At 37.2% G+C, this 19,346-nt stretch overlaps 1 protein-coding gene across 1 annotated transcript in view; it reads right to left on the bottom strand.

The window, feature by feature from the left end:
* Nucleotides 1-3,200: 3,200 nt before the first annotated feature.
* The window catches only part of AGPS (alkylglycerone phosphate synthase), a 45,765-nt gene continuing 29,619 nt past the window's right edge, over nt 3,201-19,346 (bottom strand). Inside the window, exons 14-19 of the mRNA XM_009894519.1 lie at nt 18,337-18,406; nt 17,267-17,328; nt 14,442-14,531; nt 13,897-13,996; nt 12,031-12,088; nt 3,201-3,777 (exon numbers count right to left, since the gene is read on the bottom strand). Of these exons, the coding sequence (XP_009892821.1) occupies nt 3,656-3,777; nt 12,031-12,088; nt 13,897-13,996; nt 14,442-14,531; nt 17,267-17,328; nt 18,337-18,406 (502 nt within the window). The 3' untranslated portion in view covers nt 3,201-3,655. The remainder of the gene's footprint in view (nt 3,778-12,030; nt 12,089-13,896; nt 13,997-14,441; nt 14,532-17,266; nt 17,329-18,336; nt 18,407-19,346) is intronic.

Here is a 19,346-nt window from a genome sequence, read left to right on the forward strand (position 1 = left end):
GAAATATGGGGAAGCTAAATAAGACAAGGTATTCTCCTGTATTATATTGAGAACTTTCCAAGAGCAGTTGAAAATGATCCCCTTGCTGCCCAAACAGGGAATGCTGAGGAACTGAAGTTTCTGAACTGAGCAGATTGGTGTTCAGGTGCTGTTTTGCTATTCCTTTGCTGATATTCCCTCATTTTCCTATTTTGCTTTACCTGGGACATAAAAGCAGACCTTCTATTAGCATACATCTACAAGTTCAACCTCATTTCTCTCTGCTGGTGCCAAAGCCTTCCTAATAGTTTTCCTTAGGTAAGAGTTCACCACCAAATTAAAATGAACCAAAGATGACAAATTAGTAGAATATATTCGTTTAGTTTCAGCACAGAAACACATAATTGTTTAGGCCCATTTTCTTTTTATTAATAATATAAGGTTCTATAATCTCTTAACATTACAACTGAAGTTTTACAGTTAATCTCACACTAAAATGACAAACACTGTTTGGCTTTATTTGCAGAAAGTTAAATTACAACCTTGATAAACATACATTTCCAAGATTGAGAAGCAATTTGTGTTTTCTGGATTTCAGTGCTAATGTATCCCTGCCTTTGAAATTGGTTTCAGTTAATTAACATTGCTACGGAAGAACTATTTGGCCTGGCCTCTGTTCACGACTGTAAGGCAAAGACGACATCTGTAACAAGATGTTATTGTAAGTCAAGGGGAGACACGTTTGACTAAGATTTAGACTCCGGATCAATTTCTAACAGTTTTTTCTGTTATAAAACTTATAAAAGTCTAATGTAAATACATTTTGCAGTCAAGCCCTACTCACTCTGCACCTTTCCTACTTCAAAGAGTGCAGAAACTGTAATTGGAAGTCACAACAAGCTTAATTAAAACTGCTTGTAACTGACACATGGCCAAAATAGTCAAGCAAATGAAAAAGTAATGTGTTACACCAAGGTACACTTCTGGTGTGCATGGATCAAACTCCACCCCTGAACAGGCTGCAGCTACGGGAAGTAAAGTCATTAGAAAGGAAGTAGAGAACACAAGAGTAAGGAATGATGGAAGTCTTTAGTATTAGAGAAGGGAAGATTTCTTTTAAATGAGAAACCATCTGTGTGTATCTAGGTCTCCTGAACTTCCATTACACTTTACTCTATTTCATTAGGAATTTAAGCATGAAGTTAAAGACCATCAGTAATGCGTTTCAACTGCACTTTCACTAAGCTCTGACCTGTTCATAAGACAGAAAAATATTTAGGACGACAGCAATAGGGTGGCCATTAGAAAAAATAAAATCCATTACATTTGTAGTTAATCTTTTCCTCAGAGCTATCCAGTGACATTGCTTTGGGACCCTTACAGCCTGTTATTTCACCTTCCCATAGGACAATTGACATGCAGTAAAAATCTTTACTGCATTTTAAATCACTTCAGAAGCCAGTGGCTATTTAAAGGTTAGAAATAGAGGGTATAAGGAGTTTTTGCCTCTGTAATTTCAATACAAAGAGAAGAGATGGGGAAACCTGTCAGAAAATTAAGAATTAGGAAGGATGTTGTAGAGCTATGTAGTACTTCAAATCAAAATCTTAAGAGACCGCTATTACTGAGCTATGACTACTTGTTTCAGTTCTGCTTGTGCTGTCATTCTGCAAAGAGACTTCACATATGTTCCTTCAAAATTCATTCTTCATAGCGAGACATATACTGTCTCTGAGGCACATAAACACCCTTCAGATTCACCAACTCCTAGAAAGGTCTCTATACGAGTCATCAGCAAGATGCCAGCTGTGGCCACGTAGTCACCACTGTGCAGCATGCAAGCTGAGGAAGTCCTCTGCATAAACATGCAGAGATTCGCTTTGCTGAGACACCACTGTGTACTTAAGGAACACTTAACCACAGTGCGAGAAGTAACTTTCCTAAAACAGACTACACCTATTGTTTTGGTTGCTGCTGAAATACAAACTCCAAGGGCCAAACCCAAAAATACAAGAGAACAGATTTTTATGTTGAAACGCTGTAAAATGAAGACCATTTGAAATAAATCTAGCTGCACTGCAAATGTCACATTAACATTCTGGTTTATGACCTGCAGATCATAAGTTTTCCTTAAGTACCTTGACAGCATGCATTTTAAAGTGATGTTTTGAGTCTTCATGTTTTTTGATCATTTTTATAGAAATGAAATTAATCTTTAGATGAGTTGAAAGTTGTCTGATATGCAATATTTTTCAAGCATTTTATACTTTTTTGGTATATGACCAAAACTGAGAGCTAATCAGACAGTATTCTAAAATAGTTTAAAAACAAAAATGCAATTTTATCTTTTTTCCTTATTAAGGGCACTACCAATACAAAAGGTGTCCAAACTGACACTATAGAGCTGTGAAGCAGTTGGCTAGAGAGAGTGTCCTCAAAGGATAGTCTGTATTTTTTCTATCCTATGCAATCATATACATTAATTATCAAAAAGTTGGATAATCTGCTTTAAGAAAAAAACCCACCTTAAAAATGGATCATGAGTATTGACAAACACTTTTATAGTTCGTTTTACTGATTAAGATTCAAGTTTCAATGTAAAAATGCTTACTCTCACACGATACTAATCAAGAAAATATTTCATTTTCTTAAAGTTAAATGGACAATTAAAATTGTGGCTACTAGTGAAGTAAATAAATTATTCATAAAGGCCATAGGAAACTGTACAAAACTAAAATGGGAAATCTCACTTTCAGGATGACAGTATGTTGTCCACTTAAGTGTTTTATTAAACTGTTGAGACTGTTTCAAAAGACAGTGCTGGGCAGTTTCATTTGAATAGCCAAAACATTTTTTTTTACTGAAAAAGATATTTTGCATCTCTGCAAAACAAACAAAACAGGAGCATAAACCATACACACTAGGACTGAAGTACAGATGAAGGCAAAGTTTTGTTACAAACCTGTTTTCAGCGTACAGTGAGAAATGTCCATTGTACAAAACTTAGTGACTGACCTACAGTTAATTTAAGATTATCCCAGCAATGCAAATACAACTCAGAACCGCTCAATTGTGTGAGATTTTCCAATAGTACTACGGTGGGAGACTGAGTTTTTCCAAGTAGTTTGACTTGCATTGTCTCTTGATCAAAGCCTACATTTGTACTTTAAGTACTCACTGGTTACATACTTAATCCTTCAGCACAGTAAAGTACTCCTTGGTGTTCTCTCATCTGTCTCCTAGCAGCTTTCCTTTAGCGAGAGGCTGGGTAGAGCAGCTGCTTCTGTAGAAAACACTGTTGTCAGTCTTTGTTCTCCTTGCAGGGGATGCTTTAGTAAGAAACATCTGGCAGTATCCAGCATTGAAAATACTGTCAGCTGTGTTGCCTAACCAAACTTGGAAAACCAAATTTGCATTTCCTAGTTGGTAATACACTTTGTGCCCAGTGGGTTGTTTAAGAGTTTAAGAGCTTTGTAAGTAAAAATCCATAAACGTTAAGTGATGTTTAAACTTTATTGGGGGGGAGGGTGAAGGGGGTGGCAAAAAAATCAACGTGAGTTACTAGTTTTTAAAGTTTAGTCTATGTTATATTTGATTACTGGGATATCAATACAATGAAAGTGGAGGAATTTCAACAGTAATTTTGAAGTTTTAGTACATCATTTTGTGCAGGGCTTTATAAAAGATTTTTGTTTCCAAAGATGTTATTGGGGTCCACATATTCTTTAACAGATTTCAGCATTCCCAGGCCAACATCAGAGATGCTCTCCTTCATCCAGCGCTTCCGCAATTTGCCTACTGGAGAAACAAAAACAAAGTGTTTCAATATATGGCAGGATTCTAGGAGCCAATCAATCTTGTGACCATGAATGAATAAACACTGTGTGATAAATGCTTTTATTCAAAAATGAGAAATGTTTTGCTTTATTTGATTTATTGAGCCCACCAGACTATCAAGCTCATTAAGCTCAGCATACTCCCAGAGGAAGACTGTGTTCCACACTGTCTACTTTCTTTAGGAACTATGAAATTTAGATGAAGCTTAGGCTGAAATCACATGTTCTATTAAAATAGGGAACTGGTAGTAAGTTTTAAAAAGCCACCAAACTCATTTTAAGTAGGAAACTGAAGAGGAGATTACTAAAAAGCGGAACCCCACACCTCTTGATTGCTTTAAAGTGAAAACATATTTCAAACTTAAAATAGTATTGGTTTAAATAGTGAAGAATTGTTTTCCAAGGAGAAGGTTTAAAGCCTAGTTTTAAATAAACAAAATACCTTATTTAAAAGCTTTTACACATGGTGGTAATTGCTCCTACCATTACACAAGAGCTTAGTTTCCCATGTAAAAATAGATATTCACAACACATACCAATGCAAAGCAAAGCTGAAACACCAGACATTTAAGAACTCATTTCACCAGTCTCACAATAGTCCTGTTAAATGGCCAAGTGTTCACATACTAATTAACCAAGTCATCAACTCTGATTTAACAGATTATTCAAAATAAAGGATATTTTTTCATTAAACACACTATAGCATTTAACTTGTCAGTCTGAAACACAATCCATTTGTCAGTATGATGTGATATAGTAAATGTTTGAGAGACAGATGCTTTAAGAGTATCTGAAGCTAAATTCAAGCCATCTTTTGTGCCCTGTTCTCAAGGTAACCATCAAACTGTCATCAGAATAATAAATTACACAGACACCTCTGGAGAACAGAGTATATTTGTTTATACCTTAAGGAATATGAGCTAGTCACAATGCCAACTGAAAAAGCAAATAATGTGAGAAAGAATGAAATTTGCAGTTTGCTAGAAAACAACTATTAGTAGCATACATGTCAAGAGCAAAGATCATAACTGAAGGACAAAAGAATGTCATGTGTTAGGAACTCTGGTTGTATTTTGCAGCCCAGCTCAAGAAAAAAATCCCCATCTGTAAGTACAGCATCACTACAACTTGACTGAGCAAGTTGATGTAGTTGAGTTTTATCTGGGGATACTTTAATACTACTACTACATAAAAAGAATCATTGACGTGGCTTGACCGTGACCTCAAGTCACTCACACTGGCTCTTACACAAGCAGCTGAAGAACAGTCATTACCATTCTCAACTGTTATCTGTAATATAGTTTCAATGAATGTGTCCTGTGGTTATGGATGTAATTGTCCTGAAAAGACTGCAAACAACTGCTCCAACAAGATGGAGCACATTAGAATCACAGCAGGATGCCCAACAGCTAGCATGCCTGCCTCTTTTACACCTCCAGTAATAATGCAATTCCACAAGGAACTGAACTACTGTCTGAGCAGCACCAAACAGTCGTTGCATATTTAATGAAGTCACTCACCAAGTGCTGGAAAACAGAAGGTGCTTGGAGTGCATCATTAGTTCTGTCAAAGTGATAATTTACACATCTATCTTGTCAAATTTTCTATGGTTTATACTTTTGCAATAATAAATCTAACATACATTTGATTAGTGAACTGGAAAGAAAAAAAGCTGTACTACAGTTACCAGCAGTCCTTCACAAACATGTTCAATGAAAAGATTTTAACCCCTTAGTAACAGTGGGTTGAGCCTCTGTTCCTACTCTTCATGTCAATAAAATATACATGGATTTTTGAAGCAATCTTGTTCTTAGAATTCTGAACTGGTCCATCTGATTAAATGGAAAATAGACCAAGTGAAGAAAGTGGTCTGTGCAGATGAGAGCACCACTTAGAAAAGCAATGTTTATACTTGTTTCACTTCAGGTGAGTGCTGCCCTATAAGCATTCTGTTCCTCCTCTATCAGACGATCCAATTAGCTTCAAGGATGAGAAGGGAAAAGGAGGAAGAAAGTCATTATAGTAAAAGATGTTACCATGAATGTAAAAATAATTCCAAGTGCCAAAGTTGCTTAACTCCCCTCCAAGACTAGGCAAAGAACAGCTTTGGGCTCCAGTAAGCCTTAACTTCCCCAACAATAAAAGGTCTCAGTTAAGCCTGATCTTACCACTGACTACAGAAAACTACCTTTCATTTCTAGCCTACAAAAAACAGACCTTTTGTGTTTAAGCCTAGATGATGACATTTATATAGAACTGACATGAGAGTGCACAGAACCAGATTTGATCCAAGCATCTACCATGTGTGGGCTCTCAGCCCAGTACACTTTTCTCCATTAAAACCGAGATCAATTTCACTTGATTTTTATATGCTACATCATTAATTATAGGGTTCTCAAATCAGCATAACATTGTACAACCAGTTTTTAGTAGCTTAACAACTCACTATTTGTCAACTCAGCTGTATACACTGTTACAAACACACATGCTCCTTGCTGCCCCAACTGGAAACAAATACAGCCATTCCTTCTCGGATCTTTTTCCTCTGAAGACACCTAATCTTGCATCTTAATTATCCAAGATGAAGTGCAACAGAATTAATTTTCAAGTTTTACAAGTGGCAAGTGCCCTTCTCCTGAGGTGTGCCAAGCAGCCTAATGCCTTAAAACATTCACTGCTAGGAAGCAAGAAGTCTTCAACCTGAAGCCCAGCCTATTACATTGAGTACAAACACCCTAACATGACAGAGTCTGCTTCACACAAAGTACTTCACACCAGAAAGCCAAGAAGCTTGTTCAGTAGCAACTCTCAAAGACAGTCAAACACCAATTTTATTTTTGCAGTATTTTCAAGTTTTATCATTATAGTCCACACATGAAAGAAAACCACGTGAGCTGTGTAAGTAACTTTTTCCCCAGTTTTGATACATGCTGGTCCAGCCCTTAGCTGGTTTAATTAGAAAAGTTGTTCATGCTTCCAGTGCCCTTTTAGTTTGTTAGGGAATAAAATATGCTTTGGTGAAGTGCAATCTTACTCTATGCTGCTCCTGTAGAACCCATCCTTTGAAAAAAAAAAAACCAAACCAAAAAACCAATCAACCAACCATGCACTGCCATGACATTCTCTGCCAAAAGTGACAACAGTTTCCCATGTGCATGGTTTTTCAAAGAGAAGTGCATTAGATGGGACAGCACATATGGGCTGGCCACAAAGAAGTTAAAATGGGAGTACAGCTTTCCTGGCTCAGGACGGCTACACTTGCTCATCTTTGAAAATGCATCTGGATGGCTGCAAAAAAAACCTGGCTGCCAAGGATGGAGCTAGCAAACAGCAGGCAGCAATTGGTTTTCTCACTTTTGGAATATGCAGTACTTGGGCACACAGGAACAGTCTTGTAAGGAAAGTTTAAGTGTATCTGATAGATCCAAGGAATAACACAACACCCATACAGAACAGATTTATAGCAGTGTGTGGTTCCAGTGGAAATCGGGTCTAGTGGCACTGCATATGGCCCTAGACTTCCTCTGCTCCAGCCCTTTCAACTTGCAAAAGGCAGTTACTGCAGAACAATAGCTCTGCAAAAGGAGAAGCAGTAACAGGTCATAAGAAGGATGGTGCTTTTCCAGCTGTTGCATGCTCTTCCTGAGGCTGGTTGTCTCTACGGAAAGCATCTCTCTGCTCTTAGAAATTGCTTACCAGGTTATTACTCTTCCAGAGAGAACTCCGCAATACTGTGCATTAATCTAATACTGTGGTAGTGCTGGAGTACATTGGACCAGTGTACCTGAAGTCTACTACATAATTAACACTTATCACCATAACATTTGGCACATTTTCACTCGGTATCTAAGCAACTTACATACTTTCAAGTTCTGTGTTGATGAACCAGAAAGTCCTTTGCATTTATTTGGTGGAAAAGGCATTGAAGATGACTATTCTATTAAGACTTTCAACAGACCAAGGAGGAAAATACAACGGCATTATTATATTATTTCACATAAGTTTACTCCATGTCTGACAAATGTCACAGTTTAAACTCATTCTAATCAGTAGAGCAACCTCTAGTTAAGATGAAAGTATGATCAGTCTCCAGTGCTTAAAGTTAGGATACTTTTCCTGTGTAGAGGAGAAAAAAAGTGTTCAACTCCCCCCATAAGGGAATTTTACAATTCCAGACTTTGTTGTTTGTGTAAGTTAATTACTGCAGTGTATAGCTTAAGCCACAGCCTCTTAATGATGCCAAAGAATTACAATGAATTGCAGTATCAAACATGCACACGAAAGCAAGTAAGGTATAGGGTTCTTGGGGTTTGTTGTTTTTTTGGGAGGGTGGGGGTTTTTTAGGGCTGGTTGTTGGGGTTTTTTTAGTTTTTTTATTTGGTTTTTGGGACACTATTTTTTTAAGTTTTTTTTTTAATAAACTGTCAGGAAATTGATACTATACCTAAACCTGTGGAGCCTGGGCTACGTTAACCTTTATTCTACTCAATCTGTCTAGAATATGGAAGAAAATTAGTTCTATTATGTTAAGTGGGTAAATGGGGGTATTTTCCTCAAACCCACAAGCTGATAATTGTTTCCTTAAGTAACCAGTTTTAGTTAGAACATTCTGTGCAAGGAAAATCTTTTTTTTTTCTTTTACACTGTTTTAGTTTTACATGGGTGCTTAGCTTGATAACAGAGAAGGGATAAGCACAAATCCAGTCAGCTCTCTTGTGATGCTGTACCCCAAAGGGGTTTAGTTGTATTTATACACCAGTCACACCTACTGATACTTCCTTATCACATCTTTTATGTATACAAAAAAGCAGGTATTTTATGAAACAGGAATTCAAGAATGCATGGTGCGACACATCATATGGGTGGTTTTGGGGCTTGTCCTAAATGATTAGAAGAATCATTTATATAAACTTAAACTTGTATCGACAAGAAATTGTCATTCGTAATGATGATTTTTAAATGTTAAGTTTCTAGAAGCTAACTGTGGTTCTAGCAACCCTTACTTACATGACTCTCAAATCTAAAGCCACTGGCCATAAAAGGAGAAGGATCAAAGCTGTATTCAAAGATGTGCACTAACCCTTTTTAAGTGTAGGATGTAGTCAAGGCAAGGTGAAAACTATAATCAAGACTAAAATATCTCATGTAGGAAATGAAGACAAGGAATGCTACAACTAGGATATCCAATTCCTGAACACCTTTCAAAAACTTCTACTAAGTCACAAATTATATCATAATATTGGTTAAAAGGGACAAAGAAGGCAAAAATAAACCACTTCAAAGTCACACATTAAAAACTGCTTAAAAACCACTAAGAAGCTTTTCAGCAGTTTGTTCACAACAAATTTAGCAAGCAACAGACCTACCACATTTAGACAACACTGCCAGGATCATAAAGAAAAGCCTGATAACCTCCTTTATAAGTATCAGTTTCTGATGCACTGGAGAATGGCTGAATTCCCCCTGTGTAAGTGCCTATCCGATCAGCTATGCATTTCAGGTGTACGTTTATAGCAACACATATGCCTCATTCTTCCTAAATGTAAATTCTGTTCATAATGATAATGTTTCTGGATTATGTTAAGTGTTAAATACTACCATTAAAGTAGGAGAACCATTCCTGACACGTACCAATTAGATTTAAATATTTGAAAATCAAGAATGAAAAAGACTTGAACAAGAAAAGCCAGTTTGATTAAAAGGACTAAGTCATTTAAGTATAGAAATTATATCCAGATTTATAAAAATAAAAAAATCAGATATTCTACCCCAAAATACAAGTAATAGTTACATTTAAAGGATAAATTCATTACACAGATGTATATATCTGGCTTTGCTACAGCTTCTTGTGTCCATGAGATGCTTCCTGTACAAGGATGGTATTGATACACTTCTGCAACTTGCTTGTTGGAATGTTGTTCTTACATATTGCACAGTGTGATCCTTAATATAATCCATTAACAAATAGAAGTTATGCTTCTTACAAGTTTTAAGTCTCAAAAGTAATCGTGGGGGATCTTCTCACAGTATTGCTACCTTTAGTGAGTCTTGCCTAAAAGTTACAGTATTTTTCACTAGTCTGGAGGGAGAGGAGAGAAGAGATATAAGACTAAAACAGAATCCAAAAGTAAAGTCCTTCTGAAGTTGCTCTTCATAAAATTTAAAGTATCATGATTTCAGTTCTCACTGTAGATTGTAGCAATGTGTCTACCTGCAGTTAGTACTTACCCAGCTGTAAAATAATTTAGAGCTTTATACATCTCAAACTGTCATATATGACCACTTCTTCACTCAAGAAGTATATGAAGATTGACTTAAGCAGGCTTTGTATTTCCTATAGCCTCAAGTCCCAGACTACATCTGTTTTCTTTGATACACAAAACCAGAGTTAAAATAGCTCCATTTATCACAGTGTGATTGTGGGCAGACAAACCAGCCTGTCTGTTTCCAGATAGTGAAAACAACTGTTATTAATCACAATTACAAGACAAATACTAAAAGAAATTGCACCAGTATTTTCTTTTGCCCCACACAATAGACCAGTCTTAACAGTGCTAAGAGTGACAAGGCCTGAAGGTCAATAAATAAACCCGATACCATTAGGCTAATTCTCAGCAGCACATCTACTAAGCACTGGAAAAAATGGATCTTTAATATTGTACACAATGGACCGCCAGACAAAAGCACTCAAAGCAGAAAATATTTATCAGTGTAAGAGGCAGTCATGCATAGAACAGGAACATAAAAAGTTTAACAGAAACCAAGTTTTTTGTATCTGTGTAGTCAGAAGAGTTCAAGTGTGCAAGGGTTTGAATATGCTACATAAGAACATTTTTTTTTCTTGTTCAACATATGCTGTAAGCAAGGTTTCATATGGTGAGGGCAAATACATCCAAACACGTGACAAGCTCCAGCTGCATGCGAGTTAATAGATTAAATGCTAGTCACAGTAAAATACAGCTGCCACAGCAGGGGAGAGCACAATAGTACATCAAGGGGGCAATTCCACATCCCATGTGTGAGGACTGACCGGTCTGCTATACCACCATATTAAAGATTTAATCAGCAGACAATAAGAGCATTATTAAACAAAAAATACTGAAACTGTTTTCACTCATGTTATCACCTACACATCTTTCACTATCCTGATATGGCTAAAGCAGAGTTCACTTCAGTTTATCACAGAGCCAGAGAGATGCCTGAAAACAGCCCTAGCTAAAAGTTTCAAGTCCAGGAAGTCACCAACATGTTTTAAAGCACAGTTTATGCCCTTCTGTTTTCCCCACACAGAGCTTTCTTAGAATTACAAAATTTTAACCTAGTTTTAAACCATTAGACTTCTTCTTTGTTCTTATTTCTGTGGCCAGACAATTCCCCAAGAAAGCAGACAAAAGGAATGCATTACATTAACCAGTTTAAAGAAGCTAGCTACACAAATCAAACTGACTTCACAACAAGTGTTCCTGACATCTGAGGCATTATATAGGACCCGTGCAATCAAACTCAGCTATCCGAATATTTGGGAAAAGCACATGTAAAGGATCAGATATATGAAGTATCACTTGTACATGACACTGGTTCTTGAAGTATAAAATAGCTTGCAAAGAAGCTAGCAACTCAGGACAAGTAATTCCCAAACTCCAAGAGAGCAACCTGAATAATCAGAGGTTAGCAGACAGCAAGCCAGCAATAACATCAATTATGCAGCAAATGGTAGATTGCACCATAGCCCAGTTTAAAGTCTCCAGCTCTTTTACGCAGATATTTTCACTAAGTGCTCTAGAATTAGGGCTAGCAGCATTCAGGTAGCCTCAAGGGACAAACTGTCTTAAAACTGCAAAACACTAATTTGAGGCCTTTGTAACCAAATATACCTCTAACACAGGGTTCAGTAGAAGTTGTTCAAGACAAAATTGATCAACTACATGTTCAGGTTCTCAGACAGCTCACAGATTTCCTATGAGAGGTTTGAATCTAGTCACACCACATCACGTGACTTGACATCAAATAAACCAGGTCTAGGGACACTTTCCATGGAAGTCTGACAAACAGGTGAGAAGTTTCTAGAAAGAATGCCAGGAGATTCCCAGCCCCTTCACCAGTAATTCCACTTAATGCCTGTGAAATATTTTTCAAAGTTCTATTACAAACTATTTTATGTACTCATGAATATTTAGCAGTATCAGAGAGAGTAATATTAGACTGAGAACATTACCTCCATGGTGATGTGACAGACTTCCTCCATTGGCAAGTATTTCTTCTCTAGCAGCCCTCTAAATTGGAAAGACAAGATTTATTCAACAGTAAATGAACAAGATGTTTGTTTTTAGTGAAATAACTTGCCATCATACTCATTTACACATGTCTATGAAAAGTTTCAGAAGTAATTAGGGTACACAATAGAGGTAAACATTTTCATTCAAGTCTATAGATAAATGTAAGCAGGTTTTGTTTTTTTTTTTATAAAAAAACATTATCAAAGCCAAGACATTTAAAATGGCATCTGTTACAACAAATCTATTATTCTAGAATGGAATATTTTGGATCACTTCTCCCTTGCCAAAATGAAAATAGTCTAGTGGCTAGGATGCTCATCTGGAAGATGGTTAAGTGCCTACTGAAAAGGAAATAACAATAAAGTTGCTTGAAAATAGGCTCCCCAGAGTGATTCAAGATCCTTATTCAGACCAGAGTTTAGACCCAGATCTCCAAGATTCTAGTCAAGGAAGTGAGGTACTTTACAACCAACAACTCCTTCATGGGTGAAGTTTGCGGCAGAAAAAATTTAGATTTTTATGTTATGTTAAGTAATATTTGAACACTTTCAAGCTCTAGAGTTTTCTTTCCCATCCAGCTCTGATTATGAATAGTTAGCTTAGAAGGCTGTAACAAAGAAAGCTTTCCTAAGCACAAGCACTAAGTGTTTGTTGTGGGTTGTTTTTTTTTTAAAGTATACTTTTTTAGGAATAATGTATGTAACCATACCTATGCATTTAAGAGATTTTTTTCAGTCTACCACAGTGTGCATGTACTTGGTTGGCAAACTCACTTTAGGTTAAATTTAGTCACCCACAATGGAACACATGCATCCAGGTGATCACACTGCTAACTAATTCCAATAAATGCCAATATCCAAGTATTAATAAAGTTTCATTAAATAAGAACTCAAGTATTACATTCTCCAGTGTCCTAGATTCAACAGTACAGAAGCCTCAGAACTTGTAGATAAAACTTCCCATCCGCTTGCCAAGTTAGAGAGAAATTTCTGAAGAATAAGCATGAGCAGAATGATATCCTAGTTATAACATACAGACTATTTCTGCATAGTCCTATTAGCAATTTTCTGTTGCTGAAGCTTTAGCATATGAACCAAAAGGTAGGATGAAAACCAGTCTGGCCATACTCCTTCCATGTCTAAGTATTACATTTTCAAGGTAACAAAGATATTAGTTTCCCCTAACAGGTAAGTATAATGTTTCACCAGCTAAAGTGTTAAAGCAGTTATTCCAGAGCTTTTTGGTAAATATCGAAGCAACTTACAACTAGCCTAACACAGACGACTTAGACAAGCACTTATCTAGGCCTAAACAGAAATAACCATAGCAGTTAATTCTCAGAAATAGCATGACAGAGACCCTCACATTCGTTATTTCCTACATGCAGCACTATTAATAAAGTACGGTCTTGATAGTTTTACCATGTATTTTAAAGACTAATTGAGTATTAGGTGAAAGAAGTAGCTTTGTAAATAATGGATCTAAGGAAGTCTTGTTTCCCATGGATTTGGGTTTTATGGTTGATAGTTTCTGCCATCCAAGAACCAACTCCAGTTCAAGCTTTCCTGTAATTTAGTAATAAGCGTTCATTTACTGATGTCTAAAATAGTCACCTTGCAGTCTTCCCTCTACTTGGTGCACTATTAGAATGCATCTCTTTCCTAGCTCCTAATGATCAAAGCTTCACAAACAGACTTTTGAGATCTTTCCTGCAAAATTCAGTTTGGCCAATGGGTTCACTATACTGTATTACAGGACATCAGCTTCTCCCCCTCCCCCTTAACTATTATTCTTATATACATTACCTCAATTTGTTCATAGACATGAATAGGATCACTAATTCCTCTGTAGTTAAAGGCAAAATAGAAGTAGACACATGCACCTGCATCGTAAGTCTGTGTCACCCTGTTGAAGAAAACTGCATTACAAACAAAGCTTTATGGTATTAAGCCAGCCACTGCGTGACATTACACAATTTATAAGGTTATTTAAGAAGGTAGTATTTTTTTTCCTCAGTAGTTTTGTATCCTTTTTGCTCATAGTTCATGAGTGACTCAATGCTATGACTGAGTTGAAGCTCTGAAATAGGTTGTTACACTTGACTCTTGTGCATATAAGCAAGAGTAAGTTTCAAGACTAATCAAGTGTTACTAATCCCTTGAACTACTCATTTTTACTTGTAATCCACTTGCAAGTTAAAAAGGAAGGTCAAGACTACTAATATTTGTAATGCCATTAATAGAAGTGCTTTACCTACTACCTAGCAAGTTTAATGATCTCTTCCTTAGTTCTCTTACTAATCAAAGATTCAAAGATTCAAGAAAAGTGATTAAGTTGTTGCGTGCCTTACCTGCAGGTGCAAAGAGGAGCAAACTGAACACCCTTTTCTTTGCATTCTCTTACTATCCTTTCCTTTACATTCCTACAAAGGTCCAAAACCCTGTAACAGAAAACACATTAAAATATAAAGTGTTAGTATATGATTTTACACAACTTCCTAAAAAACACAACTTCAGCTTTGCTAATCTTTTTTAAAAAGTATAATCTAATAAAACAGAAGATTGCCTTCTAGAACTAATTTTAAGTAGCTTAGATTTTGTTCTAAGAATAAAACAGTCCTCATCAAGACTTCACTAGTACTGCTTTTTCTGTACTTCTCAACAGCAGAGTACCTAATGAAAGCTCTTTTGGGATTGAATGCACCCTCAGCAAGTTTGCCAATGACACCAAGCTGTGTGGTGAGGTCGACATGCTGGAGAGAGGGGATGCTATCCAGAGGGACATGGACAGGCTTGAGAGGTGGGCCCATTCTGACCTCATGGAGTTCAACCATGCCAAGTGCAAGGTCCTGCACATGGGTCAGCACAATCCCAAGCACAAGTACAGGTTGGGTGGAGAATGGATTGAGAGCAGTCCTGAGAAGGACTTGGGGGTGTTGGTGGATGAGAAGCTCAACATGAGCCAACAATGTGTGCTTGCAGCCCAGAAAGCCAACTGTATCCTGGGCTGCATCAAAAGAAGCACGGCTAGCAGGTTGAGGGAAGTGATTGTACCCCTCCACATTGTTCTCGTGAGACCACACCTGGAGTACTGCATCCAGCTTTGGAGTCCTCAGCACAATAAGGACATGGACCTGTTGGAGCAGGTCCAGAGGAGGGCCACAAAGATGATCAGAGGGCTGGAACACCTCTCCTATGAAGATAGGCTGAGAGAGTTGGGGTCATTCAGCCTGGAGAAGAGAAGGCTCCAGGGAGACCTTATAGCAGCCTTCCAGTATCTGAAGGGAGCCTACGATAAAGCTTGGGAGGGACTTTTTACAAGGGCATGTAGTGACAGGACGAGGGGTAATGGCTTCAAAATGGAAGAGAGACGACTTAGATTAGATATTAGAAGGAAATTCTTTACTCTGAGGGTAGTGAGACACTGGAACAATGTTGCCCAGGGAAGTTGTGGGGTCCCCATCCCTGGAAGTGTCCAAGACTAGGCTGGATGGGGCTTTGAGCAACCTGATCTAGTTGGAGGTATCCCTGCCCATGGCAGGGGGGTTGGAACTAAGTGATCTTTAAGGTCCCTTCCAACCTAAACCATTCTATGACTATGATTTTCCATAAGGATTAGGAGTCAAAAGTGTTCAAGAGAAAATGGAGGTTACCTGCTTCTGCATACCTTTACTTACTTTCTCATCAAAACAGCCTCAAATTTTTGGCAAAGTAGTTGACAAATACAGCCCACAGTACAAAGCTTGAGACCCCTTAAAGCCTCATACTCTGCTAATACCACACCTTTGGTATGTTGCAACACCAAAACAGGAGACACTGCAGCTATGCACCAGTTTGCCAGCTTGAAATGTTATAGTTCTAATATGGAAATGAGCTATTAAATCTTGTCGTAAGACATACTTGTTTTGCCTTTAAATTTTCTTCCAGTGCAGACTCAGGTGCAACCAAATTTTTAGAACTGAAAGAAATCACTGCTTTTTCAAGTGACCATTTCTTTTGTTATATATTCTCTGACAATGGTCTGCAGTGCTATACTATACAACCCAGATTTAAACTACTTTGCAGATTGACAGAAATAATACACAAGAGAAACTTATCCATTTAGTGAATAAGCAAGTAAAGCTAAATATTTTATTCAACTATCTTCAACCAGTCAGGAGCAAGGTAACTGACTGATTTAAGGAAAATTACACAGTTCTTAAAGTCAAAGTAGAAAGTTTTTGAAAGTATTTGCTTTGGCGAGGACAATTTCAAGTACTACTTTAGTTCTTAGATAAAAAGTCATTCTCTCCTGAGATCAGGGAGAGGCAAAACAAATTTGTGACTAAGCAGTTAGCATACTTCAAGATGTATAAAGCCAAAGCAAACTAGAGAGCAATTTTGCTTTAAAATTGTCCTCAGTTCAGTCTTCTGCCACCCATTTAAGATACTGTGCCAATCTTCAAAGCAGAGGCTGGAACTTACCATTGCCACTAAACTCAATGGCAAGGATACAGGCTTGCCAGCTTAAATCACAGTTTGCACGCTTCCCACTTTGCATTAAACGCTGTAAAGCTTTGATTCAAATCACTCAATATCCTGCAAAAGGTTTCTGGCTTACCAAATGGACAGAACCATCCAAAATTATTTAATATATTAAACTCTGTTATGGTCAAGTGCTTCTCAACCACAGCTAACAAAAGTTTAGGAAAAAGATTTATCTTGGGCAAAAGTCATCTTTTCAGTCCTTTCATTTCCCTGCATTACTGGGTGCCCAAACCATGACACTGGGGAAAGAAAAAGCTTCAGTAATTTTTTGACCTCCACTATAAACTTTTCTGTTTGAAATACACTGCTGATCCCACACATGTGTCTGCTCATCACACAATACAATTGTCACCATTGTCCAGCCTCCTAACCTGGGCAATTTCAAGTCCTGAATTTGTTACACTAAGCTAACCTAAGTAGAAATATTACTGAATGCTTGTCTATATTGCATTTACAAAACCCTTGATATATAATTTACTAGCAACTTTAGCAAGAACACACAGGTACAAGCTTTGAGGCACATCAGGGAGCCTTCAATACGCATAAAGCCTAAATTAAATTACGTTTCCCCATGAGCAAGCATGAGTCAGGAATAATTTGAATGAAATCAAGTACAAGTTTTAAGCAATTCTAAAGAATCACAGTTTACCTATCCCAAGGAACAGATGTTTCAAATGATTCTCCTATTACATAGTAGTCCAGGCCCAGGTCCTAATAAATAGAGAAAGGAAATTATCAGTAACATTCAGCATCAACATCTGGGATTCTAGTGTATGCTACATAGCTAACAGTTGAGCAACTTTATTTTGTATGAGAAAAATAGAAACTCTGTTTAGCAAAGACACACATCTGTCCCAGTGACATTAGTTTGTAAGTATGGAAATTGGGTAGGTCTTCAAAGACACAGATGACACATTTTGATGTCATGGCTATAATGAGACAACTCGTCAGACCATCAGTATGCCTACACTGATCAAATATTTGTATTACTATAGCATCAAGCTAAGAGCTCCACTGTGCTAACCAATATAATACTTAGTAGAAATATTTATTTGGAATGCAATTCCTATCTAGGGAGAATAAGGACAAATATTTTGCCCATTTTACATATAGTCTGCTGAAATAAAGGTAAATTCAGTGATTTGTCCCTGACTACAAAAGCCAAATGAAATCTAGCACTCAGGATGTGCATACTATTCTGAAAAAAACCCCAACCAACCACACAACAAAAAAAACCACAAACCACCCAAACTCTCTAAAACAGTAAGATTCATAAGAACAGCTGCAGCAGTTCAGACTAAAGGCCCATGTGCCCTGGAATTCTGATTTGAACCACAGCCATAAGCAGATGTCCAAAGAGTAAGAGCTGAGTGAGCACGAGTATCTCAAGTACTCTACCAGCCTCCAATTACATTCAACCTGTAGATTTATATGTCTTATCTGGTTCATTTAGTAACTGCTAGTGGATTTTTCCACCTAATTTTCTCTACTCTTTACTAGAAACTATTTTCTTAAGTGCATAAATTAATGCTTTTATGGCGTTTTGCAGGTAAAGTTTCATCAGTAAACACTAGTCAGAAATAGAAGAGAATCTCTGGGAGAAGTTTGAGATATCATCCAAGGCAACCTGCATTTCGATTTCAGACAAAGCATCTTCAAAGAGACATCTGTTTTGTTATATTAACAGAATTTTCAGCAGGCAGACAAAAGGTGACCTACCCGAAGATAAGCAATGACAAATGTCAGCATATATCCTCTCTGTCCATTATCTTCTCCTGCTGCCAAGCCACTGCAATTAACAAGAATTTAATTAACTTTCCAGCAAAGCAGTCACTGGTTTCCAAGATGAATTAAAAAAATACTTTGATTATCAAACATATGTGCAAGTTTAGCTGTCTCTAAGCTGTATTACAATAGTTGCAAGTAGTGGGGTTCCACTACAAACGAGAAATTACTTCAAACCAGACCTTTAACTGTTTGCATTTCTCTTTTCATTCCATAATTCGAAGAGAGATGAACAATTACTAAACATTCGATGCAGATCTTAAAGTAACAGTCTTCAAACATCACGAAAGAGCAGGGGAAACAGAACTAGACATACATCCTCAACATTCATTTACAGGGATATATGTAACTACATTTCTAAGCATGTTGGATTTGTGCACTTGTACATTCACAGGTCATGAGGGCGAGACTTAAGACCCCAAAAGCATAAAGTAATAGGAATGGATAAAAAAAAAGGACACAGCACTAAAAGGAAAGACAAAGCCTTGCCCTCACTAATCTATCAAGTTTGGGGCATTATGAAAGTCTGTTTTTAGCTATTGGTTTCTAAGAGCAAGAGAGTGCTATATATCTGTAATCAGTCTTCCTAGAAGTTTCTATAAATCTGAGGGGGGTGTGTGGGGGAAAAAAAAAAATAAAATCAGACATCCTGAAGAAGGACAGAATTAAAGAATTTCAGACCATTAAACAGTGTAGCATTTTATACCAGGTTAAACTATTAAACACTTAGCTAATAGCCTTAACTGAGCAGGACAGACAGCACCACCTTCTAAAAGACAGGCTTCCTCCCTTTATCATTACACCATCTTGAAACACCAAAATAGAAAAGCATTTACAGTCGAAGCCTTTTCTTGCATACGTTAAAGTAACTAAAATACTCTTTAAGATTAAAAACAATGTTATTCTTATCATTGAATGTTAGCAAGCTGCACATGTGAAATTCC

Source organism: Charadrius vociferus, unplaced genomic scaffold, assembly GCF_000708025.1.
Source record: "Charadrius vociferus isolate BGI_N301 unplaced genomic scaffold, ASM70802v2 scaffold161, whole genome shotgun sequence".
Lineage (NCBI taxonomy): Eukaryota > Metazoa > Chordata > Aves > Charadriiformes > Charadriidae > Charadrius > Charadrius vociferus.